Source organism: Kogia breviceps, chromosome 14 (assembly GCF_026419965.1).
Source record: "Kogia breviceps isolate mKogBre1 chromosome 14, mKogBre1 haplotype 1, whole genome shotgun sequence".
In the NCBI taxonomy this organism is placed as follows: Eukaryota; Metazoa; Chordata; class Mammalia; order Artiodactyla; family Physeteridae; genus Kogia; species Kogia breviceps.
Window position 1 is genome coordinate 16,958,519 of NC_081323.1, and position 27,228 is coordinate 16,985,746.

A 27,228-nucleotide genomic window follows, 5' to 3' on the forward strand; every position below is an offset into this window, starting at 1 on the left:
TCCACCTCACTACAAATAACTCAGTTTCCTTTCTTTTTATGGCTGAGTAATATTCCATTGTATATATGTGCCACATCTTTATCCATTCATCCAATGATGGACACTTAGGTTGCTTCCATCTCCTGGCTATTGTAAATAGAGCTGCCATGAACATTTTGGTACATGACTCTTGCTCTTGTGGATACCAAGGCCCCGCCGAGTGAAGGGAGGTCTCATCGGGGCTCAGAGCAGTGTGCAGACCTTAGTCTCCCTGGGGTGCAGTTGGAATGAATTTCCTTTAAGCCCACTCTCCATCAACATCATTTCTCCTAAGTTTGCAGTAAGACCACAGTTTTCCCTATCTTACATAACCTTTATTATTTCTAAAATAACGAGGGAATGATAAAGGAGAATATGAAAATTGCCATCGATTCTACCATCGAATGCATTGCTGCTTCCCAACAAATGCCTGGTGTACATATGTTGCGGACCAGGGCCATAGCTCTGTTTCTTAAGGCTTGCCTTGAGGAGCCTCCCAGGGCCCTTGGGAAGCCGCTGAGAGAAATCTGTATAAAAGCTCACAGGAGGAGATCAGGGTAATTCTGGTGAATGGGAATCAAAACAGTTTCAAACTCCCAAGTGTGCAGCAGGGTTCCTAGGTGATCCCTGGGGACTGTGGTCTGAGGTGTGTCTTGCGATGTGCTTCTCATGAAAAATACCATCATCGGAGCAACGTGCGGGGATTGAAGGGGATTAGGTAATGAGCTTTATGATATCCGCTTAAAGGTTCAAAGGTGTGAGTCAGGCATGGAGGGAGCTGCAAGGGAGAAGAGGCAGGGAGTGGGAAAATTAACAAGAGTCTAAAATACCGATGGGCCTCAGCATGTTTTAGCAAGCCGGGCAAAAATATGAATTACAGTATTTTGCTGGAGCTGTGGACCATAGCAAGAGCAATGTTTGCTAGCACAGGTGTTGAATGTTTTTCTCACCAAGGTAAAATCTGGACTGCGTGCGTGAAAGTAACTCAGTGTTGGTGGGTGTTACAGATCTTGCCCCCCAGGGCCCACCCCATCTCCTGCCTGTGGTCTGACGTTAAGTTAGAAGGGTGAGATGTGCAGCTTCACAGGTAGAGGTTCATCAAGGCTGGACAGGTCTCAGATGCCTCCATCAGAAATGTGGCACGGCTGCGCAGAGGGATTTTGATCCCCTTTGGAGCCAAACACCGTGTCACGCTTCTTTTACGCCTCCCGGGAGGATGTATCAGGGCCTTACACCTGTGAATCTACTGTGGTTCTCTCACTGGCGCATTACTCCTCCAAGGTCCTGGGAGGGGCCCTGGAAACATGTTCAGATAGTCATATATTTTATACAGTTATCAAAAGAAAGGTAATTTTAACCACGGTTGGTTACGACTGCTCTGGGATTCCCTTCCAGCTGTTCCTTTATCATACTTTTCTTTGCGAGGTGACGAGTTGGATGTGGAGCTTTTGCAGTAGTCAGGGGCATTTTAGGGACCAAGGTAAGTGGAAGTTGAAATTTAGTTTGAGTTAATGGGAGATATAAACATACATATATATATGTACATACAGATACATATGTATTTCAAATATATAGTGTATATAGTATATATAATATACATGTAAATATATATACAATATGTATATATGTATTATATAGTACATATACACATATGCAATATAGTATATATATACATATACACATATGTTTCATATATATTTTTCCTGTGTACAGTTAAACCATTACTAACTGCCCTGGTGTGGAACTGACTAGCAGGAACACAGATGATGCCACCAGATCAAAGATTATTTATGATTACCCAGTACACAAGTACACTTGTAATACCCTGAAGTATTACAGAATATACATGAACGAAATTTGATAGCGATTTCCCCCAATTTGACTTCAATCCTAAAGTTTACACTATAGAAATAATAATCAGTGGACTTGAAGGAAAGTTTAAACAATTATTAATAGTAATAAAAAAATTTCAATTAACCTGATGGAGGGAATATTGAAGTTTCTACCCTCTCTATAAAAAGTGATATTGTAAAATTATTGTCAGGAGGAGGGAATGCAGCCAGGAAGGTAAGGGAATATATTGTCAGGAAGATAATTAATAAAAATGTTATTTTTCTGGACTGCACAATGTTTGTGGTACCTGTAGGCCGTTAGGAGTTTATTGTTTGTCATGACTTCTTTTCTCATTTCAAATAAATAGTCCCTTTTCCAAGTTTGTAGTCTTTTCCCTAAAGAGTGTCCCCTCCTCAAATTGTTTAAGCTTCAGGCTCACAACACTCAGACCTACTCCTGGGGTGGAGGGTAATGTTATTATCTTCTTACAGATGAGGAAGTTGAAACTCTGAGAGGTTAAGTGGCTTGTCCAAGGTCACGTGGTCATAGCCTGGGCTCCAAGATGCTCATCACCCATGTGCTGTGCCGTCTTCCCAGTGGGGTGTGATCGGGATGTGGTTTTGCTTCTCTCGGCGTTAGTGGAGTTGCAGCTGCTAATGGCCAGAGCCCTGGGAAACATGGAAGGGCTCTCTGCCGTCAGTCCTTTGCAGGCTTATAGGTGGTTGCCTCTCGGGGAGGCGTTCATGAACTTGCCGGTGGTACCCGAGCCAGGTGCTCTTTCCCCTGGCTTCAGGGTGTCAGCCATGGGGGACAGTTGTATGATCCTCATGACTGCTGTTAGTTTGGTGGTTGCTCTTGGTCCTCGTCTGAAAAACCGTTTTGCCATTTCTTGCCCCTTTCCTTCTACCCCCAGCTCTTAGCCTTTCAGTGTGTGGGCTCTCCCTGATGAGAGTAGGCCCCAGGGAGAATGGATTAGAGGGAAAAAGCCAGAAACAGTCTAATGAGGCCTTAAAAATGCTGTTGATGCAAGAGGGGCAAAAGGCATCCAAATTGGGCATCCTTTCTCTCTTCCACAGCTTCTCCCTCTCACAGCCCTTGGCATCCCATCTGGCAAATACCACTGGATTTTCCGGAATTCCATCCATCAGACTGTGCTGTTCTCTCAAGAATCGTGAATAGATCATGCATCGTGAATAGATTGCTGGCATTTCGGGTGGGCCCAAATTGTCTTGCATCCTCTAAGTCCATGAGAAAAAAATACAACACTGTAAGCTTCAATATTTATGGTCTCTTTGTTACTTTTGTGTGGAATTTTTTCTTCATTTCAGTCAGTGTTGAGGTCGGAGGGTTTGAGAAATCTACTCTTATGACACCATCTTTCTCACTAATGTTGGTTTTGATTCTGCTTTTTGCATTTTAACTTTTCCTGAAATTCTTTATTAACCCACAGGTCACCCAATCCCATTGTCTTTGCATCTTACCTTAGTTTCCCTTTGTAGCTTTCTCTTCTTGTTTCACAAAGCACTGGGTCTCTTTGTATCCTATGAGGATGCTGAATGTTTTTTTTACAGCATTCATCAGGTTCCTGTAGTAAATAATCTTTAGCGATCTTCTCTTAAGTTTTCATGATGATTTATTTTGCGTTTTCCTCTGTATTCCTTTTTTGTAATCATAATCATTTTTATTATTTTTCCTAAAGATTTTATTCTATTTTCTGTTGGAGTATAATTGCTTTACAATGTTGTGTAAATTTCTGCTGTACAATGAAGTGAATCAAGGGAACCCTCTTGCACTGTTGGGGGGAATGTGAATTGATACAGCCACTGTGGAGAACAGTATGGAGGTTCTTTAAAAAAACTAAAGATTAGAACTACCATATGACCCAGCAAACCCACTACTGGGCATATACCCTGAGAAAACCATAATTCAAAAAGACACATGCACCGCCGTGTTCACTGCAGCACTATTTACAATAGCCAGGACATGGAAGATTTTATTTTCTGAATGCAGGAAGGAGACGGTAAGGAAGAGAGACTCCAAGTGTTTGGAGCAAGTCTTCGTCATTAGAGGGCCAGTGGCGTGGTTTCCTAGTTGTTAAGAACTATGTATTTCTGAACTTGGGGGTTAACAGTGTGGAAGGAACACATGGTCTGCCTAGTGAATTCCAGGCAGATGAGGTTTAACTTTTCTTCTTCCAGATTATAACAAGGGTGTCATGAGTGGTCTGCTGCTTGAATGTTTAAATCCATTTCTGTTTCTTCCAGATGCTAATGATAGTTTTATTGTTTTCAGTTCTTTTGGAAGTTTTCACCTTTTCCAGTGTTTTCTTAGGCATGGTGTTGAGGTTCTAAGAGAGGCTGTTAGGAGCTTCCTGCCAGGTTGCATTTCAAAGGGAACGTGACTTGGCCAAGGTCATGCAGCCAGCTGGTGACAGAGACAAACCTGTAATGCAGACTCCTTTTTTCCAGGCAAATCCTCCATCTTCAAGACCACCTGCTGCTCTTGACCTGTCAGGACCTGAGCTGTGATGTGGTTTAGCAAGTAGTGGCTTTGTTAGAAGCTCATTTCTGTTCCGAGGACTTTTAGCCCTAGGTGGAGTCCTGCCGGCAGGGGCTGCACTCATCGGATCCTGTGCCTTGGGACTTTTCAGATTTAAAAAAATGTGCATAGAGCTAGAAGTGGCTGAGTGCTTGTTCCAAAGATGGGAAACATGCTTATGGGTCCTGGACATGAACTCCTTGGTGTTTGAGAGGTGGAGAAGGGGCAGCTTTGAGATGCTGGCTGTGTTTTTTGTGCTTAGGAATCTTAGTGACAGCCCTGCTATCTTTTTTGTTTGTTTTTGTTTCTTGAGGAGGACGACAAAATGTTTATTTTTATTTTTTTAACCCCACATTTGTTTATTTATTTATTTTTGGCTGTGTTGGGTCTTCGTTTCTGTGAGAGGGCTTTCTCCAGTTGTGGCAAGCAGGGGCCACTCTTCATCGCGGTGCGCGGGCCTCTCACTATCGCGGCCTCTCGTTGCAGAGCACAGGCTCCAGACGCGCAGGCTCAGTAGTTGTGGCTCACGGGCCCTGTTGCTCCGCGGCATGTGGGATCTTCCCGGACCGGGGCACGAACCCGTGTCCCCTGCATTAGCAGGCAGATTCTCAACCACTGTGCCACCAGGGAAGCCCCAAAACGTTTATTATTAATCACAAGTCTTCATTAGACTTAAAATTCAGATAGTAGCAGCATAAAGACCCACTAGTGACTAGCCTGTTACTATGCACTTTTTTTTTTTCACAAGAAATGTTTAACAGGGACCAAGAAGAACTAAAGAACAAACAGAGATGAACAATGCTGTCTTTTTTTGAAATGTTCATCAAAGGCCACTTCCTTAATTACTAGCAGAGTGCCTGCTTCCTATTTGTGGGTGCCTCTGTCTTAGTGAGGTTTACCTCTCCAGGGAACCGAAGTATCAACATTTGAGAAAAAGAGTGCACAAGTTTAATGATTTAACAGGCTGACATGCTAGCACAGCTGAAACTGCAGTTACCTAAGGCATCGTCAGCATCCCTAAGACCTCAGAACACACTCTTAGTGGACTGACCCGATCGTGGCATCCAGGTAACATGAGCTTTAGACTCACTGAGGCTCCTTTAGCCTCTGTCCTTAATGGAATCTTTCATTCCACATTTAATGCACATTTAATGGCCCTGGTAGATGGAGCCCAGCTGGCCACCACAGACAGATTTGCCAAAGCTTAACTGTTTTGAGAGAGCTCACAGCAACTATACTTAGGATAATATTCAGACCTCAGTAAATATTTTATCTATACAGTGATCAGTTGAGTGATTTATATAACGCTGGATGCTGTTGTTGAGTTTAATTTTATGCAAACCTAAGTTTTACTTTATGTAATTAAATGTTAATATACATATAAAAACTGAGTACATAAACCAATATTGTCAACCAGTCCTAAATGTTTCTGAAGCTTTTGTAGGCATGGCATTGTGTAGCAGAGAAATGATGGCCTTTGGGGAAAGGAAAGAGAGAATCCACAAATGTAGGGAACTTGGGCTGGGTTCTTATCTCATTGGAATCTCAGTTTCTTCATCTTTAAAACGAGAATGAGTAATTCCTGGATCATAAAATGACTGGTAGGATTAAGTGGGATCATGTGGAATGGCTGGCCTGTTGCCTGGCAAGGAATAGCAGGGATCGCTTTCTATACCCACCTTATGGATATGTTTATTGAATGCCTGTCGTGTTCAAAGTATGATTGTATGTGGCAGGCCAAGGTGGGTACCTTACCTGCTTTATTTCTCTCCATGTTTTCCTTGTTTGGCTCCCACTAGAACATGAGCTTTGTGAAAGAGGGACACACAGCTCTTAATCCTGCTCTGTCTCTGGTGCCTAGAATAACGTCTGGCACACAGTAGTTACCCGATCTAGGATTATTGAATGTCATTCAAGCATGGCTTGTTAATTCAGAGGGATAATAAGGAGGCATGAGAATTGCCAAACTGGAGGAGTTTACTGGTTTTTCATGCAAGAGACATTATGATAGCATTGAGAAGGCTTGTGCTTTGGGGTCAGATTGAAAGTAATTTGATTCCTGACTCTGCCCTCTACAAGCTGTGTAGCCTTGAGGAAGTTACTTAACCTTTCTGAGCCCCAGAGTCCAACTTTGCAAAATTGTACATTGAATCCCAAAGAGCAACTCACAGGGCTGCTGTAAGAGAAATAAGGTAGTGCTTGTCAAGAGCCTGCCACTTAATTATTTAAAGTTATACAGGGTAGGCACAGAAGGCTGATTTTTCCCAAGGTGAAACTTGGGAAAGCTTTGAACGACCTGAAGATATTCTCTCCCAGGGATTCTTGATGTGATTATTACAAGAGTCCACTCCTTGCTGGGCCAGGTAGGAGCACTTGGCTGTCGTCTCTCCTGAGGTTCTCTAGGGCATGTCACTAATGGAGCTGACGTTTACAGTGAGGTCAAAGGGAGCACCAGAGACCCAGAGAGAGCCGTGTGTGGGCCATGTGACTCCTCATGACCTGGAACCTTCAGGACAGTGAGTGGAGACCCAGGAGCTTGACCTTGTTGGTCTTGCTGGACCAGGGCTCAGGATGTGTAGCTGCTTCTTTTTTCCTTTGAAAAAATTATATGTTAAAAATAAGTCAGGGTCTTCCCTGGTGGCGCAGTGGTTAAGAATCTGCCTGCCAATGCAGGGGACATGGGTTCGAGCCCTGGTCCAGGAAGATCCCACAGGCCGCGGAACAACTAAGTCTGTGCGCCACAACTACTGAGCCTGCGCTCTAGGGCCCGTGAGCCACAACTACTGAAGCCCACATGCCTAGAGCCCGTGCTCCGCAACGAGAGAAGCCACCGCAATGAGAAGCCTGTGCACCGCAACGGAGAGTAGCCCCCACTCACCGCAACTAGAGAAAGCCTGCGCGCAGCAGTGAAGACCCAACACAGCCAAAAATAAATAAATAAATTTCTTTTATTGAAAAAATAATAAGTTTCAGAAGAAGAGGTGTTTAGCAAGCCAGATATTCCTGTAGAGGTAGCAATGTTGGTGGTCACTTAGGGTTATGACCTAGTGACTAAGACTGTGGCGTTTGGAAGAGGACTGCCTTGGTTCAAACCCCAATCCAGCCATTTCCTAGCTGTGAGATTTGGGGCAGGTTATGTAGCTGGTTCTTAGTTTCATCATGCATAAAGCATGGGTAGTAGTAGTATCAATATCATGAGGCTCCTTGAGGCTTAAATGAGAATATTTAATCACAAATTTAATCACTTTGTACAGTACACAGTAAGCACTCAATAAACACCAGCAGCTGTAATTATTGTTCCCACTTCACAGGTGAGGAAGTGGAGGCTCGAGATTTTCTCTGACCCACCAGAGGTCGTATCATGACACTCCATTCATTCATTCATTCTGAGGCATGTATTGAGTTTCCCTTAAGCTCTGAAGCATCAAAGTGCCAGGCTCTTTGATATGTCCTGAGGATTCAGTGGCAAAGAACATGGACGTGTGCTTCCTGCCCCAGTGGACTTAAACGGGTGGTGGGAAGACAGAAAATAAGCAAATGAGTAAATGAATAATTGCAGAGTTACTCAGGGGGTATGAATAACACCATCGAACAGAAGCAAGACGGTATGTTAGAGAAGAATTGGGGAAGAGAGGAAGTTGATTCCCATGGAATGTTCAGAGGCTTCCCTGAGAAGGCTCTGTTTGACGTTTGATGTGGAAGATGCCCAGGGCCAGCCACGTGATGCCACGTGAAGCGCTAGGGTGAGAGTGTTCCAGGCAGGGGGAACAGCAGTGCAAAGATCCTGAGGCCATCCAGCTGACTTGGGCTTCCGAGGTCTTCAGAAGATGACACGACTCCTGCCAGAAAGCAGTGTCAGCCCTTTCTTCTGTGTAGAGGAAACCTTTACTCACCTTTCCCAGCCAATCTAAAGTTTCCCTGAAATGGGTTATGACCCTCGGCCATCTCTTTCTTTCACTGCTCCCTCAAAAATAAAAATGAAAAAAAGACATCACCATGGTATGAGAAAAGATGAAAGATGCTATTCTGGCTTCTGAGTGGGCAGAGCTCTGGCCTGGGGCCAGGAGAGCTGGCTTCCATCCCAGCTCTGCACCCCTCTCTTTGCAGCCTTGTCCTTTTTATGCCTGTCTGCCCACCTGTAAATTTAGGAGCTGGGCCAGGTGACCCCTTCCCCTTTGAAACGTGGGAGAGCAGCGGAATCCCTGAATCTGCTCCTGGGTTGTTTGGGGGAAACAAAGACAGACTTGCTAGGGTGGGTGGGGCCGCTGTTCAGGCTGGTGGACTCTCCAGCTGGTCTCCAAATTGAGCCATCTTCACTTTAACCGGAGGTGACCACTGTCCCTCACTCACCCCCATCCACTTGGCAGGGTGAAGCTGAGTGCTGACCCCACACATGGGCGCCTCCTTCGTTCTTTCCTCCTGGTCACAATGCATAACAGCATCTGCTGAGACGTCGCCTGCGGCAGAGCAGACGGCCCTCTTCCCTGCTCTCTCCGGGAGCCTGGGAGGGCTGGCACATGTGAGGAGATGGAAATCTGCCTGCCACATTCCGCTGTGCTCTCTTCTTGTAGGACATTAAGATGCACCAGACTGAGGCCAGTGGTAGACACTGCAGGGAAGCTGGTCTGAACAGAGGCTTTTATTTCCAAGGGACACCTGGCCCTCCTGTATCCACTGGCATCCCAGCAAATGTAGCTGGATGTACAGTCCACCATCTCCCAGGGTGTCAGAAATCGAAGTGCCCTTTGAGAGAGTTTAATTTATTCCTTTGTTGTCTGGGAAGAATCTCTGACCTGCGAGGTTAGGTGATTTGCCTGAGGTCACACAGCAGTAAGTGGCAAATGAAGCTGGGAGTGACAGCACATATCAATAGCTTATCACCATAGGCACTGCTGATTCATACAGGATGTGATGGACCAGCTCAGATAGTTTCTTTAAAATATTTTATTTGTTTTGAGCTTATGCAATGTGGACACAGATAACGTAGCTATCTTTCCCATTTCTAACGCATACATTGGGATTAAATATTAATTTAACAAATACTTACTTAGAACCTACTACGTGCCAGGCACCGTTCCAAGTCTTCACATTTACCTAATCCTCATCAAGACCCCCAAGGGACGGACACTATGATTATCCTCATTGTACAGATGAGGAATTGAAGCACGAAGAGGTTAAATAATCTGGTCAAGGTCACACAGTTAAAAAATATATATACAAAAGCTGGGATGCTGGCTCCGCAGTCCATACCTTTAAACCCTACGGATGCTCAGTTTCACTGGTCAGAAACCATCATCCACCACGCAAGGCGAGCACGCCCAGAGGGATGCTAATCTCCTTGAACTCTTTAGTTCACAGAGAGAAAACCCTGGAGTCTGGAGAGGGTGTGAGGGTGTTGGGTCAGGTTCTAGAAGGTCGCTGTTTCTGTTAGCCTTGTATTTTCCTGCTCCACTGCTCTGCCTTGGAAGTCAGAACACATCTCTGGTCTAGAAGACACCCAGCAGCAAGGTCATTATTCTCCCTTGAAATCCCTTTGCTTGCTTCCAGCTTTGTTGTTTTCCTGGATTTATTATAATGGGCCAAATTAACCTGAGTTGCCTCCCAGAGTCTCTGGGAGAAAGAACCAAACGAGCAGATCAGACACTGTTTCCCTGGTCCTTGGGGAATGCCTAAGCCATCAGAGAGATGTCATCTTATTTATAATAAATTCACTGTTCAAAGAGCTTTAAAACATTTTTTTTTTCCTATTAGGAATATTGTTTCTATCTGTTGAGTCCATGAGTGTTTGACATTAGATGACTTTATAAAACATGCTACTAATTGGATTTGTTAAAGCAAATAAATCAAACACTAATTGGAACGTGCCCTGCCATTATTTTTGCTTACTGAATTAGATATAATGGTGTGAAGGCCTTCTTATCATATTTGTGCACTTATTTAAACACTCCCCCTTGGCACAGACTTCTGCAAATTCAATTAGATATTCCAAAAAGGAATTCAATTTATGCCAGGCTGGTTTACATTCATTCCGGGGGCAAGACTCACCTACCCACGATAGCCTGCCCACGATTAATAAGCCACTTAGATACTGCCCTGCCTTCAAAGTCTCTGTTGGAACAAGGGCAGCATCTTGATGACTTGGAGGCCAGCGAGCTTTATCATTAGAATGTGTGTGTGTCCACAGAGTAGGGCTGGCTTCATGGGTGTATGACTTGTGCAGTCACCCAGGGCCTGGCACTCGGAAGGACCCCGTGCTTAGTTTAATGCTCTGCCTATGGCCACGTTGAAATTCTTAATAGTTTTTAAGCAAAAGGCTTTGCATTTTGGTTTTGCACCGGTTCTCCCGTGAATGTAGTAGCTGAGGTCTGCCCTGGTTGTCAGACTTTCTGGCTAAGAAAGGAGTCCTTGATTTGAATCTTGGCTCTGCCCCCGATTGACTGGGTGGTGTTGAGAATGTCACCTGCTCTGGCCTTGTTTTTCTCCTCTGTGAAGTGCGAGCATTACTCCTCACCCATGGAGAACACATGCTGTGTGATGTCGCTGAAGTGTTTATTTAAATCCAACTACTTTTTGTGCTTGTCTCAAAAGAAGCCAGCAGTGTAGCTACAGGCCGGGAGTGTAGCTTGGGAAGGCAGTGGATAACATGTCCTCCCTTCCACTTCTGGGAGGAAGGAAGAGACGTTCTACAACTGAGAAAGGGGAAGGAGGTATCAAAAGCACATGACATCAAACACTCAAATGGTGAAACACAGTGCTTTTCTGTGACCATGTTAAAATTGGACATTTTTTTTTTTTTTTTTTGGTTTTTGTGGTACGCGGGCCTCTCACTGTTGTGGCCTCTCCCTTTGCGGAACACAGGCTCTGGACGCGCAGGCTCAGCGGCCATGGCTCACGGGCCCAGCCACTCCGCGGCATGTGGGATCTTCCCGGACCGGGGCACGAACCCGTGTCCCCTGCATCGGCAGGCGGATTCTCAACCACTGCGCCACCAGGGAAGCCCAAAATTGGACATTTTTATGGCATCAAAGCAAAGGTTCGCAAACTACAGCCTGCAGGCCAGTTCTGGACCTTCACTGATTTTGTACTCCACCCACAAAGGAAGATTGGTTTTTACATTGTTAAATGTTGAGACAACTCACACGAAGAATGCTGTTTTGTGACGTGAAAAATCATAGGAAATTCAAAGTGCAGTGTCAGTAAATCAAGTTTTATTAGGACATAACTGCCCATCTTTCTTTGTGGCTTCTGGCTTCTTCTGCTCCAATGGCATTGCTGAGTCATAGTGACAGAGACCCAGTGGCCTTTCTGTGGTGGGCAGAATTCCAAATTGGTCCCCAAGATTACTGGCCCCTGGTCTTCATGTCTTGTATAATCCCCATCCTTTGGGAGGGACTCTGAATAGGATAGATTTCACTGTTATGATTAGGTTATGTTAGTGACCAAGGTGAAGGCATTTCACAGATGTAATTAAGTTCCCAAGTTGGTTGACTTTAGTTAACCAAAAAGGAGAGCATCTTGGTTGGGTGGGCCTGACTGAATCCGATGAGCCCTTAAAAAGGATGGAGTCTTACCCAGAAAGAGATGTGAGACATGAGAGTGTTGATGGCAGGAAGTGTGGGTAGCTTCTAGGGGCTGAGAGCGGTTCCTAGATGATGGTCAGCCAGAGAGGAGGGACCTTGATCCTATAATTACAAGAAACTGAATTCTGCGAAACACCATGCAAAAGATGACCCGGGCTCCAGAAAGTAAAGCAGGTCCCCTGATACCTTGACCTCAGCCTTGTGAGGCCCTGATAAGGTGTGTCCTTGTCTGTACCTCTTACTTGCGGAAACCAGGAGATAATAAATGGGTGTTGTTTTGAGTTTGTGGTAACTTGTTGGGTAGCGAGAGAAAACCAGTACACCTGCAAGGTGAACATCTTTAATATCTGGCCCTCTGCAGAAAATGTCGCTTAACCCCTGTCTTAGGGAGTGGGGGTAGTTAGACTTAACCTCCATTCATAGACATACATATATAAATATATGCTTACATAGCTCAAGTACAGTGCCTGGGAAAGAGCAAAAAAGCCCAGAAAACCGTCAGTTTCTCTTCCGAACTCAATTCTGTTCAAGAATACACAGGATCGGGCTTCCCTGGTGGCGCAGTGGTTGAGAGTCCGCCTGCTGATGCAGGGGACGCGGGTTCGTGCCCCGGTCCGGGAAGATCCCACGTGCCGCGGAGCGGCTGGGCCCGTGAGCCATGGCCGCTGCGCCTGTGCGTCCGGAGCCTGTGTTCTACAAAGGGAGAGGTCACAGGTCACAACAGTGAGGGGCCCGTGTACCAAAACAAACAAACAAACAAACAAAAAAACCCACAGGATCATATCTGAGAAATACAGAAGCAGACACATTTATATTTTTATTGAATGCTATTCCTCTCTCATTTTCAAAAGAGGAGCTCATGTTTAAAAAAATTCTGAGTTGGTACTATAAACTTTATTTATGCTTTAATGTATCTTAAAGTATGTATCCTGCACTATTTTTACTTCCCTTACAGATGCTGATATGCTATACATTACCAAACCCAAATGGATTTTCAAAATCCAATTTCCTTGCTACAGTTTTCCATTTCTCTGTTGACTTTATATGCTTGACTCACATCAGAGCATCTGGGGCCTTTGCTACATTTTGACCTCAACCTGTCCAGGAAAATAGCTTCTCTGTCCCTGTGTAGAGAGATAGTGCTGGGTCCTCCCTCGGCCTGTGACTGCACTGCCCCGTCCTCCCTCGATTATCTGGGTCTTCTCCAAACCAGGACATGTGCTTTGGAGGCTGAGCCCAATTCTGGGGGTGGTGGTAGTTTTCGGAGATTTCTCTTTTCTTCCAAAATTATAGTGATGGAGTTGGTATCAGCTGAATGGGACCACTTTAAAACAGAATGAGGCGAGCATCCGAATGAGTGTCTTTTAGGGATCTCTCCAGTCATAAGTCTTCCCCAAGTAGCCTGCCACAAACACCTGCAGAGATGGTCTGCACCCTTTTCTAGCAGGTGTTATGTGCCAAGGAATTCCACCGAGAGAGAGAGAGAGAGAGAGAGAGAGAGATAATTTTTGAAAGAGCAAGAGGAGCCGCAGTGAGACTCAGGAACATGCATTTGAATATTTCATGCTGCGGGTCCATGGGAAGCTAGTCTCTCCTTCCTTCCCCTCCCTTTGGTGGCTCTCAGTAGCTAGTCCTTGGGCACGGCGCTGCATCTGTGGGGCTCCTGAGAGTTCCCAGGTCTTTCTGAGTCTCTGGAATCCTTAGCCTGGACCACTGGAAGGTTCCTTCGTGATCCATTTTGAACCCCAGAAAATGAAGGCCCAGAAAGGAGGAAGGAAGGTGAGCTAGAGGGGCTGCACCCTCTGGCAGTGTAGATCGCTGCCAGAGTGTATAATCTTGAGCTCGTCACCACTCTATTTCTCAGTCTGTTGGCTGAGAGGAAGAAAATTCAGGGAGGCTTGCTAAAAAAGTATTTATCAAGTATGTTTTCTCTCCTGAATAGCTTTCAAAACTTATCTCTGGGTCAAGTCAGATCGACAGGGAGCAGGTGTCTAGACTGCATCATATTGGGCTCCAGTGAGTTGCTTTTCCTAAATTGTATGTTTGGGTGATGCTATCCATTTATATTGAGAATGATTATGAGAAATAGTCTCATGAAATTGGCCATGCACCCCATGTGTGGATGTTGTTTTAGATATTGTTCATTATGGGTTATGGGGTTTCTGTTACCAGTACCCCTTTGGAGAAGTTCTTGTGTGATCTAAGCACCTGGAATGGTTATAATTTACCTGAGCAATTTGGCTTTTATTGTATGAACACAGAGTGTCCAGTATCGGAACAGATTGTCCTCTTTCTCTTGGCCTCCGGAAGCTCAGAGTCAAATAGGTAACTCCCTTTCAGCAGGTAGACATTTGGGAAATTGCAGGGTGGACTTGTAACTCTCTCCTTCTGTCCTGCTTATCTTTCTTCTCATGTCCTCAATTTGCCTTTTGCCATCATGCTGTACTTCCTTCTTCTGTGTTTGTCCGTCTACTGTGGCTGGACTCGAGTTGATAGAGGGTAGATTGGTAACCAGTTACCACGTGGTCTATGTTCTTGATCTATACAAAGCACAGGGATACTTCAGATGATCACTTGGCCATGCATCCTGCTTTGCTGGGAGCCCAGGAGCTGCACAGAAAAGTCATGAACCATGTGTACCCCTGGAGTTTGGACATATGTGTGTGATAAAGTGCAGGACAGGGGCCTGTTCCTAGAAACTCTTCTGTATTGAGAGACACTGAGGTCCACATAATAGATGACAAATTCTGGCAGCGTGGAATAGAACTGATAGGTGGGCCTGGCTGTCCCAAAGAAATAGTGGCTCAAAATAGAATGTAAGGCTGCTTTCGGCTCTACTTTAACCCAGCTCCTCTTCAGGGGAAAGAGAGGGCTGTGGTCTGAAAATAAGAACCAGGTCACTGGGGCCACAGGCCTGCTGCTGTGGGACCCCAGTATCAAAGAACAGACTGTTGGAAAGACATTGGCTCAGTGGCTGCAAGTTGCATTGGTTCACCAGAGCTTTGCAGGTGGAGGCAGTGAGGTGCCCGGGGGTGGCTGTGAAGAGGAGAGGGGTCCCTACCCCGTAGAGGGCCAGGACCTGCCAGCACTCAGCTCGGGGGTAGCTGAGCAGGCCATCTACCGTTGGGTGGAGGAAGGGAGGTGAGGGGTGGGCGACTGACCTGATCCAGGAGACTAGGGGCAAATGATTGATATGACCTTGCTTGGGATCTGTAAGCTGGGATGCCCAGGGGTATACCTGTGAGCCCTCCTAAGTCTTTTCTAGAACGCAGCTGAGAATTGGGTTAATTAGACCATTAAGTAAAATTTATTAATAATTTCCCCTTTGAGCTTCGACATATCTCTGTAAAAGTGTGTTCTGCATCACACCCTCAAGTGTATGTTTGTATGGTTATCCCTCCCTGTCCTCTGCAAACCTTGTGAGGGTAAGAATCATATCTGTCAATTCTGTGCCCCTGCACAGACCTGTAAAAAACAAAACAAAACAAAAACCCCAAAACTTCATTAAATGTTTCTAGGATAATAAGCAGGGTAATGAATTCAAATGGGAAAGACCCAACCACCTTGGAAGCACTTTTTCTTCCTAACCCCCTCTCATCACCTTGTAAGTGAAAGGCTTGGTCCTTGGTTTCTGGGGAATACATTCTTTCTCTGGTCTATTAGAAAGAGCATGGGTTCTGTGGTTTGGTCACCATAGATTTACACTTGCCTCTGACACTCTCCTTCCATGTTACCTGAGCAGGTCGTTTAACCCTTTAATGCATCAATTACCTTATACTTAAGTAGGGATAAAAATCTACTTCACAAAGTTGCGAGGATTAAGTGAAAGCAAAGGTGACAGTGTCTGTAATCAGCGCCTAGTTTATTGCCTGACATGGAGCAAATGCTCAAGAGAGCACGCTTCTTATATTGGTCAGGATGTACAAGGCTCTGCTAGGGTAATAACCGAGCCCTAAGATGTCAGTGGCATATTAAGACTAGAAAGGTCGGCATTTTGCTCCTATTATGTTGCATGACAGTATTACTGGTCAGGCGACTGTCTGGGTGACGCTCCTCCAGTGAATGTCTCAGGGATCTAAACATCTTTCTTCCTTTGATGGCATTGCCTTCAAGTACACCTTTGAAGGTCTTCACAGTGGGGTGAGAAGGATTGCTAGTAAGAGGTTATTTTTGCAGGGGGGGCTAGTCTTGCACATGGTGAGTATCACTTCATTACACATTTCCAAGGCTCAACACGTGGTTTTCCTCAGATGCAAGGTGGCCTGGAAATACAGAGTTCTTGTGTGCCCAAGAGAGAAGACCTCAACAGGTTGCCATACACCTGGCATCATCTTGGCCGTGCTTTCTTTCTGTAGCCCTGGATGCTGACCTCAGTTTTGGATGATTTGTCAGTTCTTCCCGTGAACACTTGAGGTGCTGCAGGCTCCCCTCGCTTACCAATTCCAACACATCAGGGTCTGGATGTTGTCAGCAGCATTGACGTGGTTTGTTTGTCTTCCGCAGGCTGGGAGACAGGCTCCAGTGAGGCAGCGGTGGCGTAAGGATGGGAGGGTGGCCCTCTTTGAGCAGTTGGAACTGTTGCTGCTGCTACTATTTGCTAACTTTTAAATGGAGTGTGTTGTGTTTTCGTCTCTGTGGCATTCACTCTGCTGTTCTGGTCAGAGGAGGTCTATAGAGGAAGTGATTTGGGGGAGGATAGAGTTTGGAATTTTCAGACAGACAATATGGGGATGTAGCTTTCTAGGGATTAGAAGTGACAAGTAAGTATGAGACTGGAAAGAGCACGTGGCGGTTGGGGACCGCTATGGGCTCACTCTTACTGGGACGCGGTTTGGTCTCTGTCTGGCATCCCATTCACATTTATGGGTTCATTCAGTCCATGGATATTTCTTCAGCCCCTCCTCTGTGCCTGTACCATTCCCAGCCATTCTGAAGCTTACTGTCTAGTGGAAGCTGGTTGATTGCCTCTGTCCTTACCTTTCAAAGGTCTCCCTTGTCCACTCTATCTGGGATGAAGTATCCTCTGCTTTCTGCCCCTGACCTTTCCTCGTGTCTCTTGGGACTTCCAGCCTTGTCTGTTGACCCTCCTCCATCCACACTGGGCCTTGCCCTTCTTCCCTGTGTTTCCCGAAGCACCAGTGGCACGGGGCTATTGTATGTTGCCAGCTCTCTGTGTGGAGTTGGCTGTAGTGGAGGGACGTTACATCACAGGACAGGGAACTGTCTCCAATTCGTGGTCAGAAAGGCTTCCTGGACCACATCAGCCTAGGGGTCCTCTCAGTCCCCCCAACTGCATCCTTCATAGCACATACAGAAGTGCAGAGTTACTTACTAGTTTGCCTGTTTACTGTCTGTCTGCCTCACTCAGGCTAGTGATAGCATGCCTCTTTTGTAAACCACGGTATAGATAGCACCTTGTACTCTTCTGGATCTACCCTAAGAGCTCAATTAAATAATTGTGAATGAAAGAATGAATCAATGAAAGTAAACAGAAAGTTTAGTTTCTACCAGTTCATTAGCCATTTCCCATCACAGGAAATTTCTCATTGGCTTTCACCTTCTGTAGGTGTCTGCTTTACAATGTGTTTCTTGGATCTCTCTCTCTCTCCCTCTCCTTCCCTCTCTCTTTAGGTGTCTATACTGCACATTCCTGTTGCTTTTTAGTGTAAAGCTATTTAATACTCTCAACTCAAGCCCCAACCCTTGCACTACCAAAACAGGTCCAGCTCTCCTTTGCCCGGCCCAACTCTTGTGGGTTTCCATACTCTGCAGGAAAGGAAGTGGAGAGAGCTTTGCCATCATAGGTTTACTTTAGCAGTGTGTATCAGATCTGTCAACTGGCCTTCCACCAGCACAAAGCAGAGGAAATCCCAGGTCTGGGGGTAGAGAAGGGATTTTGTCCTTTGTTGCTAATGGAGACAATGGTGCGATATTACGTGAGGCTGCAGACACGGGAAGGGGCTAGCAAGGGATGGTTTCTGTTCTTGGAGCAGAACCATGTTTGTGGTTTGGATGTGTGATAGGGGAACCAATGGTTGTTTAGGGGAGGGAGATTGTGATGTGATGAGGTCTGAGCAGTAAGGAGACAAGAGAGGGCAGTGGAACTATGGACCTGAGTGTGAAACTCAGTCCTGGTGCTCTGTCTGTTCCTCTGTGCGTCCTGCAGGCTCACCCTGCAGTGCTCTTCCCCTTGCACTGAGCTCATGGAGGCGCCCCTGAACTTTAAAGCCCTGACTAGTTCTCTTCTTCCACTTCCCCTTCCAGTATGTAGTCACCTCCTGCTTCTCTGGACAGACCAGCATTTCCTAGTTGGAGCCCCAATTCCATACCACACATCTCCCTTCATGTCACCTGGAGGGGACTTACAGCCCATAGCATACGCTCAGCAAAACCCAACTTACACAACTCATTGCAAAGTGGTGGGTGATGGATGGCTTGGACTTTTAGGGAGAAGCTTTAAATACTGTCAGCCTTGACTTTGTTATCTTCCAGGTGCATGATTGTCTAATTCTCTACACATTTGATTTTTACTCCACGGAAACTTCTTTTCTAGGGAAGGAGGTGGGTGTTGAGAATTTATTCCGTGCCAGTTTTCGTATGTTTTTCCATTTAATCCTCCTGATATTTCTGTCAAGTGGATCTTTCCCTCCATATTCCAGGTGAGGAAACTGAGACACAGATGGCAGAGCATCTGGTCCAAGCTGACCCAGCTTTGCAAAGCTGAGATTCGTGTCTAGTTTTTCAAGACTCTGAAGCTAGTGCCTGCTCTGCTGCCTTGCAGCATCTCTCCATGTTGGAGGAAGCAATTACAGAGGCATGCCCTGGCATTCATTTTTCCTGCTTAGAATGAGACATTGCTGTTTACTTTCTCAGGAAGGAAGATTGAAATCAATGTAACTAGCCTTATTAACTTTTTCAAATAGGGGCCCTGCAGATGCCAGTGTCTTTCCTGAGAGCGCCAAAGCAAATATAAAAACCCAATTTGCTTGCCTTAAAAGAAATCTCCTCCAGAGTTTAACATTCAAACTGTAAATGAAGAGCTGATGAGACGGGGGTAACGAACCAAGCCCCAGACACAAGGGTATATTTACTCACGTCTCTTTTGTCTGCAGGTGGCTGTTCCTTTGATGACCACTACAGCAACTGTGGTTACAGCGTGGCCCTGGGGACCAATGGGTTTACCTGGGAGCAGATTAACACGTGGGAGAAACCAATGTTGGACCCAGCGGTGCCTACAGGTACGTGACCAACTGTGCTTGAGGCTCTGTTGGGGGTGGTAGCTTTTATGATGACTCACGGGGAAGAACTTTCTTCTGGATCAAGCTGTTGGGGAGGGCAGTAGATAACTTTGTTGGTAATAAGTTCCCCATCCCCAGAGGTATGCAAACCAAGGCTGAGTGAATTCTTAAGCGTGTGGGAGAAGTCATATGTCATCTGGATTCAGGAAATCAGGAAATTTTAGGATTTCTTTTATCTTTGAGATTCTAAGCTTTAGCTACCAGTGGGGCATCACTGAGTTTTGTCTGGGAGCCTGATAGTAGTGGGATTTTGGGGGAAGAAAGCTTCTCAAGAATTTGAGGTCATTTTTTTCCTTCTGGGCCACACAGACATAGCTTGTCATATATGCAGGGGAACTGCTACAGTGCAAATATTACTCAGAAAGTTGTTGTCCCGACATCCTGAATGCCAAGTTTATCCTTCACCAGTGGGGCTGAAGGCCTAATATACATTCCTGATGAATACCTGCGTGACCTAGGCCTATGAGAGTCATAGCCAATGTATTCTAGGGGAGGTACATCTGGACGAGGTGACTTTTTGTTCTATTTGGGCTTTCAGAGGATTGGATGACGCCCACCCCCATTGGGGAGTACTGTTTGCTTTATTCAATTCTCCAATTCAAATGCTAATCAAGTCTGGAAACACCCTCATAGACACACCCAGAAATCATGGCATACCAGCTCTTTGGGCATCCCTTAGCCCAGTCAAGTTGACACACAAAATTAACCATCACACCACGGATGGCCTCGACTCTCCCCATGACTTCAGTTGCCGTCAGACATCTCTTATGAACTTGTGGACACAGCCCCCACTGCCCGGATGCCTTGTCCTCCCAGCTGCTTTGAGACACAGCTTTGCCAGGATGTCATTAAGCTGGAGAGAGAAGCTCAGAGATGTCTAGGTGAGGGTGTGGCCTGTGTGACCTTCTTGACTCTGAGTTTGGCCCTAAAGCAGGGGGCTATTGGATGGCTCTATCTAGTTCCTCTTAAGGGCATCAGTTGTTTGTGTACGTTTCTCCTGAGTATAGACACAAGACCCAGGTATCATAAAGCTGTGACATGGTACAAAATCGAGCTTTTCAGATCTGGTAGCATCTTGCTTGACGTGAGCGAGCTGGTTCATCAACAACTACACGTGCCTATTAGTCAGGTGACTGTGGGGCAACCTGTATGCCTGTTGTCCCATCATAGTTTTTTAAAAATGCTGACTTTACTTTCAAAAATGTCTTGGTTTACGTGATAGAATCACTTTTCCCATTGGAAACCACAGGCGTGCAGTGCACCTCTGCTGAAGGCTACCTACCGCATCTGCTGTGCTCTGTGTGGCCAGCTTTGACGTTGGCCAAATCAATTCAGATCTTATAGTGCGTGCGTGCGTGCGTGTGTGTGTGTGTGTGTGTGTGTGTGTGTGTGTATTTGCATGCACACATAGGCTCTTTCGGCTCGTCTTTAGCCCACTGGATGCCCTGTTGAGTTTGCAGATTCTCCAAACTCAACATCTCCCAAACTGAAGTCTTGATTCACCTCCATCTACTCAAGCTCTAGTGCTCCTTGTCTCAAAAAGCCACTTCCTCACTCTGGTGCTGATTCAGAAACCCAGGGGTCACACTTCTCTCTGACCTCTCTCCTCCCTCGTCTCCTTGTCAGTCACTCTGTCCTGCCCCTTTACCTCCTGAGCTCATCACAGGTCCAGGTCCACGTCTCTCTATCTCTGCCGCCACTGCCCTGGTGCCACGCACCATCTCCTCTCGCCTGGGTCACCGGAAGACTTTCACACAGACTTCTCGGCTTCCTCTTCTGACTTTAACCCACTCTCTGCACGGAAGCCAGAGATAGTTCTAGAATGTAAGCCCGTTCACGTTATCTCTCCCTTTCATTGCCCCCACCCAGCTTCTGCCTAGAATCTTTTGGAGGCTTTCCTCTTGCTCTGAGAGAGGAGACCAATGCCCTGCTGTAGCCTCTGAGGGGTCCAGCCCCCCCACATCCCAGTTTCCCCCCGTGTTCACTTCACACTGGCTTTTGTCAGTTGCCAGAATGCTCCAGACCCTTTCCTGCCTCAGGAACTCACATGAGACTGGCACTCCCCCTAGAACTTTCACCTCCACCCTGTTCTCTTGTACTTCCCCTTTGTATCTCAGCTCTTGCATCTCTTCCTTAGGCAGGGGCTCCCCAGATGCTCCAGTCTGGGTCTGCTCTTTCTGTAAGTGTTCCCCATTGCACCCTGCTCTTTTCCTCAGGAACACGCATCACTGATGTCACTTGTTCAGTGTACATTGTATCGCCAGGTGAGAAGTTCCATGGGAACAAGGACCGCGACAGTCTTGTTCCTGGCCTATCTTTAGTGCTTCATTCAGTGCGTCATACACAGTATATACGAGATACCATTTTGTTGGATGGATGCATGGATGCATGGGCAAATAGTCTTTATCAAGTGTTTCTTTAATGAAGAAATGTCTGATAAATATTATTAAATGCCTTTGGGCCCTTTCTTATAGCACATTTTATTTATTTTATTTTATTTTTTCTTTTGTGGTATGCGGGCCTCTCACTGCTGTGGCCTCTCCTGTTGCGGAGCACAGGCTCCGGACGCACAGGCCCAGTGGCCACGGCTCACGGGCCCAGCTGCTCCGCGGCACGTGGGATCCTCCCGGACCGGGGCACGAACCCGCGTCCCCTGCATCGGCAGGCAGGCTCCCAACCACCGCGCCACCAGGGAAGCCCTTATAGCACATTTTAAATCTTTGCCACCATCCTTCCATTTTACAGATCAGAAAACCAAGGTTCCCGGCAGCCACATGACATTGCTACTTTTCCCACTGTGCCACTTTCACTCTTGGAAGGAGCAACCCTTGCTCCTTAATTTTCTCAGACCCTTATTATGGCACAGTGGCATTTCATAAATATTGGAGTGTACTAATACACTCTCCTGAGCTTTTCTAAACAGAGGCATTTGATGATGATTACTGAGATGATTCTGTCGTGATACACCTGTGGATTTCAGCAGCTCCGTGTGCTTCTTAGGCAGAGAGCCATGAAAGTGAATTTGGATTAGGTGAAATTGTTTGTTCTTCTCATGGGCAAAGGCTGAAATCTTCCTCTTCCTTCTGTAAAGCCAGCAGTTTCCATCCTTTTGGAAATCTAGTGTGGCTCTATGTATTCATATGTCCCACAACCTTTTTTTTTTTTTTTTTTTTTTTTTTGGCGGTACGCGGGCCTCTCACTGTTGTGGCCTCTCCCGTTGTGGAGCACAGGCTCCGGACACACAGGCTCAGCGGCCGTGGCTCACGGGCCCAGCCGCTCCGCGGCATGTGGGATCTTCCCGGACCGGGGCACGAACCCGTGTCCCCTGCATCGGCAGGCGGACTCTCAACCACTGCGCCACCAGGGAAGCCCTAGACTATCAGATTTTTATTGGGCCAACTGTACTCCACAGGGATCTCTCTTTTGTTAATAATAACAGCTAGCATTTATCAAGCACTTATTACGTGCCAGGCATTTTAAATGTCTTTTGTCCATTATCGTTCATGTCAACCCTATGTAGTATAGGTACAGTTTTTCTTTTGCTTTTATTTGGCTTCACTTTATTTTTAAAAAAATTTTTAAATTCAAAAAATTTTTATTGGAGTATAATTGATTTACAATGTTGTGTTAGTTTCAGGTATACAGCAAAGTGAATCAGTTATACATATTCATATATCCAATCTTTTTTTTTTTTTTAAAGAAACATGAAGCTCGAAGCTTCTTTTTTTTTAAATGGAAATGCATTTCTTTTATTTGTTTATTTTACTTTACTTTTGGCTGTGTTGGGTCTTCGTTTCTGTGCGAGGGCTTTGTCCAGTTGTGGCAAGTGGGGGCCACTCTTCATCACGATGCGCGGACCTCTCACTATCGCGGCCTCTCTTGTTGCGGAGCACAGGCTCCAGACACGCAGGCTCAGTAGTTGTGGCTCACGGGCCTAGTTGCTCCGCGGCATGTGGGGTCTTCCCAGACCAGGGCTCGAACCCGTGTCCTCTGCACTAGCAGGCAGATTCTCAACCACTGCGCCACCAGGGAAGCCCCACACTCTTTTTATTTTTTTAAGATTCTTTTCCCATATAGGCCACTACAGAGTATTGAGTGAAATTCCCTGTGCTATACAGTAGGCTCTTATTAGTTATCTATTTTATATATAGTAGTGTGTATCTGTCAATCCCAGTCTCCCAATTTATCCCTCCCCCCAATCCTCTGGTAACCATAAGATTGTTTTCTACATCTGTGACTCTACTTCTGTTTTGTAAGTAAGTTCATTTGTACGCTCTTTTAAATAGATTCCACATATAAGTGATATCATATATTTGTCTTTCTGTGTCTGACTTACTTCATTCAGTATGACAGTCTCTAGCTCCATCCATGTTGCTGCAAATGGCATTATTTTTTTCCTTTATGGCTGAGTAATATTCCATTGTATATATGTACCACATCTTTTTTTTTAAACATCTTTATTGGAGTATAATTGCTTTACAATGGTGTGTTAGTTTCTGCTTTATAACAAAGTGAATCACCTACACATATACATACATCCCCAAATCTCCTCCCTCTTGCATCCCCTCCCACCCTTGCTATCCCACCCCTCTAGGTGGTCACAAAGCACCAAGTGATCTCCCTGTGCTATGCGGCTGCTTCCCACTAGCTATCTGTTTTACATTTGGCAGTGTATATAAGTCCATGCCACTTTCTCACTTTGTCCCAGCTTACCCTTCCCCCTCCCCGTGTCCTCAAGTCCATTCTCTACGTCTGTATCTTTATTCCTGTCCTGCCCCTAGGTTCTTCAGAACCATTTTTTTTTTTTTAAGATTCCATATATATGTGTTAGCATATGGTATTTGTTTTTCTCTTTCTGACTTACTTCACTCTGTATGATAGACTCTAGGTCCATCCACCTCACTACAAATAAATCAATTTTGTTTCTTTTTATGGCTGAGTAATATTCCATTGTATACATGTACCACATCTTCTTTATCCATTCCTCTGTTGATAGACATTTAGGTTGCTTCCATGTCCTGGCTATTGTAAATAGTGCTGTGATGAACACTGGGGTGCATGTATCTTTCTGGATTATGGTTTTATCGGGGTATATGCCCAGGAGTGGGATTGCTGGGTCATATGGTAGTTCTGTTTTTAGTTTTTTAAGGAACCTCTATGCTGTTCTCCATAGTGGCTGTATCAGTTTACATTGCCACCAACAGTGTAGCAGGGTTCCCTTTTCTCCACATCCTCTCCAGCATTTGTCGTTTGTAGATTTTTTGATGATGGCCATTCTGACTGGTGTGAGGTGATACCTCCTTGTAGTTCTGATTTGCATTTCTCTAATAATTAGTGATGTGGAGCATCTTTTCATGTGCTTCTTGGCCGTCTGTATGTCTTCTTTGGAGAAATGTGTATTTAGATCTTCCACCCATTTTTGGATTGGGTTATTTGTTTCTTTTTAACATTGAGCTGCATGAGCTATTTGTTTATTTTGGAGATTAATCCCTTGTCGGTTGCTTTGTTTGCAAATATTTTCTCTCATTCTGAGGGTTGTCTTTTTGTTTTCTTTATGGTTTTCTTTGCTGTGTAAAAGCTTTTAAGTTTAATTAGATCCCATTTGTTTATTTTTGCTTTTATTTTCATTACTCTAGCACGTAGATCAAAAAAGATCTTGCTGTGATTTATGTCAAAGAGTATTTTGCCTATGTTTTCCTCTAAGAGTTTTATAGTGTCCAGCCTTACATTTAGGTCCTTAATCCACTTTGAGTTTATCTTTGTGTATGGTAGGTACAGTTTTGTTTCATATTTTGTAGATGGGGAAACTGAGGCACAAAGAGATTAAGTAAATTGACCTTAGTCACAGAGGTAGTAGATGACAGAGAGGGAATTGAAGAAAGCAGCCCACCCGTGGCTCACACCGATGTCTCCCAGACTGGCCACCTTTTGTCATACTGACATGGGACTTTTGTCCCTGCCTTGCTGTGCTGACTTGACCCTCTGAACCTCGGTTTCCTGACTGAGGAGTGGGGGGAGCCTCCCTCAGGCCCCTGCGGTGCTGTTCTTCCTTTGTTTTCTTTGCATTTCCCTACCAGGAAATGGTGGGGCTGGGAATAGGCCTTTTGGTTAGCCTGGCCCTCTGTGCCTGGGAGAGGGGTGTCTCTGAGCGCCTGTTCCAGGTCTGCACTAACCTGAGACTTGGAGCAGGCCAGTGTCTTTGTGCCTCCTGCATCCTTTTCTGTGACATAGGCCTAAAAGTACTGAATCCTGAGTTTTGGTTCTAGCTTTACCATTAACATGCTCTGTGACCTCAGGCCAAGCACCATCCCTCCCTGGGCCTTATTTACCTTATCTCTAAAATGAGGAGTCGATTTCCTCTGACTCTAGCCTTCTTTGATTTGTAATTTACGACTCAAGAAGAAAAAAGGAGACATTTTTAAAATGTGGGAATGAAGTGATACATTTACAAAATAGAACATCTGTGAAAAATCCTGTGGTCCTAGCCACCCCCCCGACCCCACCCCCAGTCTGCCTATCTGTCAGTCATGGAAGCTGCTTCTGATTCCTGGACAGGGAATTTGTCTTCATGAGTGTGTGGAGATGGGGACCAGGACGATGAATCTCCCAGATGACCCGATGGTACTTCCTCTGTTCTCAGACAGCCCCACGGAGCTGTAGCGATTGACCCCATGCCCCCTTAATATCATGGGTTCATCTTCAGATTTAATTTTCCCACAGTTGCTGATTAGTGAGACATTGGTCATTGACAGAAATTCCCCCCCCCTTTTTTTTTTTTTCTAAAAAAGACCTCCTATTCCTCCCCCGTTCCCTTCTGAATCCATCTAGTCTTCCCCTGGCTCTGCACTGTCACATAACACTTCAGCTTTGGAAAGCAACAGCTATTCAAACAAAGTGTTTTTAAAACCTTCCTCAAACTTTCCAATTCTTTTAAAATTGCTTTCTTACCTAAGTGTTCATCATTAAGAAACTCAAGTTGCACTTTCTCAGAATTTAGATCATTACTTGTTATCAGTAAAGCAACTTGTAAAAGTTACAGACAAGCAAAAGTATCCTATGCCCTTTGTTAAGACTCTTGAGAGTTTCCAAGGTTAAAACAGATTTATAGGTGGAAAGAGGCTTCTTTATATATATATGTGTATATATATATATATCTGCTAAAACACATAAGCATGATGAGTCTCTTAGTTGGGGTTTAAATGGGAAAATAGAAACCACCGTAGGTATTTCAATCAGGAAAGTGTTTAATATTGGGTGTTATAAGACCTCAAGATAGTCTCATAAAACCTTGGGAAACCCTCACATATATGGTCAAATGATCTTCAACAAGAAGGTGCCAAGACCACACAATTGAGAAAGGACAGTATTGTCAACAGATTGTGCTGGGGAAACTAGATATCGGCATGCCAGAGAATGAAGTTGGTCTCTTATCTTATACCATACCATACTCAAAAATTAACTTGAAATGGATTAAATACCTAAATGTAAGACCGAAACAATGAAACTCCTAGAAGGAAACGTAAGAGGAAAGCTTCATAGCATTGGGCTTGGCAATGAGTTTTGGATGTAACACCAAAAGCAGAGATAACAAAAGGAAAAATAGACAAATGGGACTACATCAAACTTAAAAACATCTGTAAATCAAAGGAAACAACCAACAGAGTGAAAAGATGACCTATGGATGGGAGAAAATATTTACAAATCTTATGTGTACCAAAAGGCTAATATCCAGAATAGATGAAGAACTCTTAGAACCCAACAGTAAAAAAACAAAAAACAAAAAAGAAAAACCACAAATAACGATTGAAAAATGGGCAAAGGACTTGAATAGACACTTCTGCAAAGAAGATATAGATGGCCAACAGACATATGAAAAGATGTCCAGCATCACTAATCATTAGAGAAATGCAAATGAAAACCACAGTGAGATATCACCTCACATGCATTAGGATGGCCAAATT

At 45.1% G+C, this 27,228-nt stretch overlaps 1 protein-coding gene across 27 annotated transcripts in view; it reads left to right on the forward strand.

Annotated features, from left to right (window-relative positions):
• Positions 1-27,228, forward strand: part of PTPRT (protein tyrosine phosphatase receptor type T) — a 1,303,183-nt gene that overhangs the window by 522,185 nt on the left and 753,770 nt on the right. For 26 of the 27 annotated variants that reach the window (XM_067013228.1, XM_067013229.1, XM_067013240.1 and 23 more), the window contains one exon: positions 19,082-19,207. In XM_067013228.1, the coding sequence (XP_066869329.1) occupies positions 19,082-19,207 (126 nt within the window). Of the gene's footprint in view, positions 1-18,726; positions 18,863-19,081; positions 19,208-27,228 lie in introns of those variants that run through there. The other variant, XM_067013239.1, reaches the window with a different exon arrangement.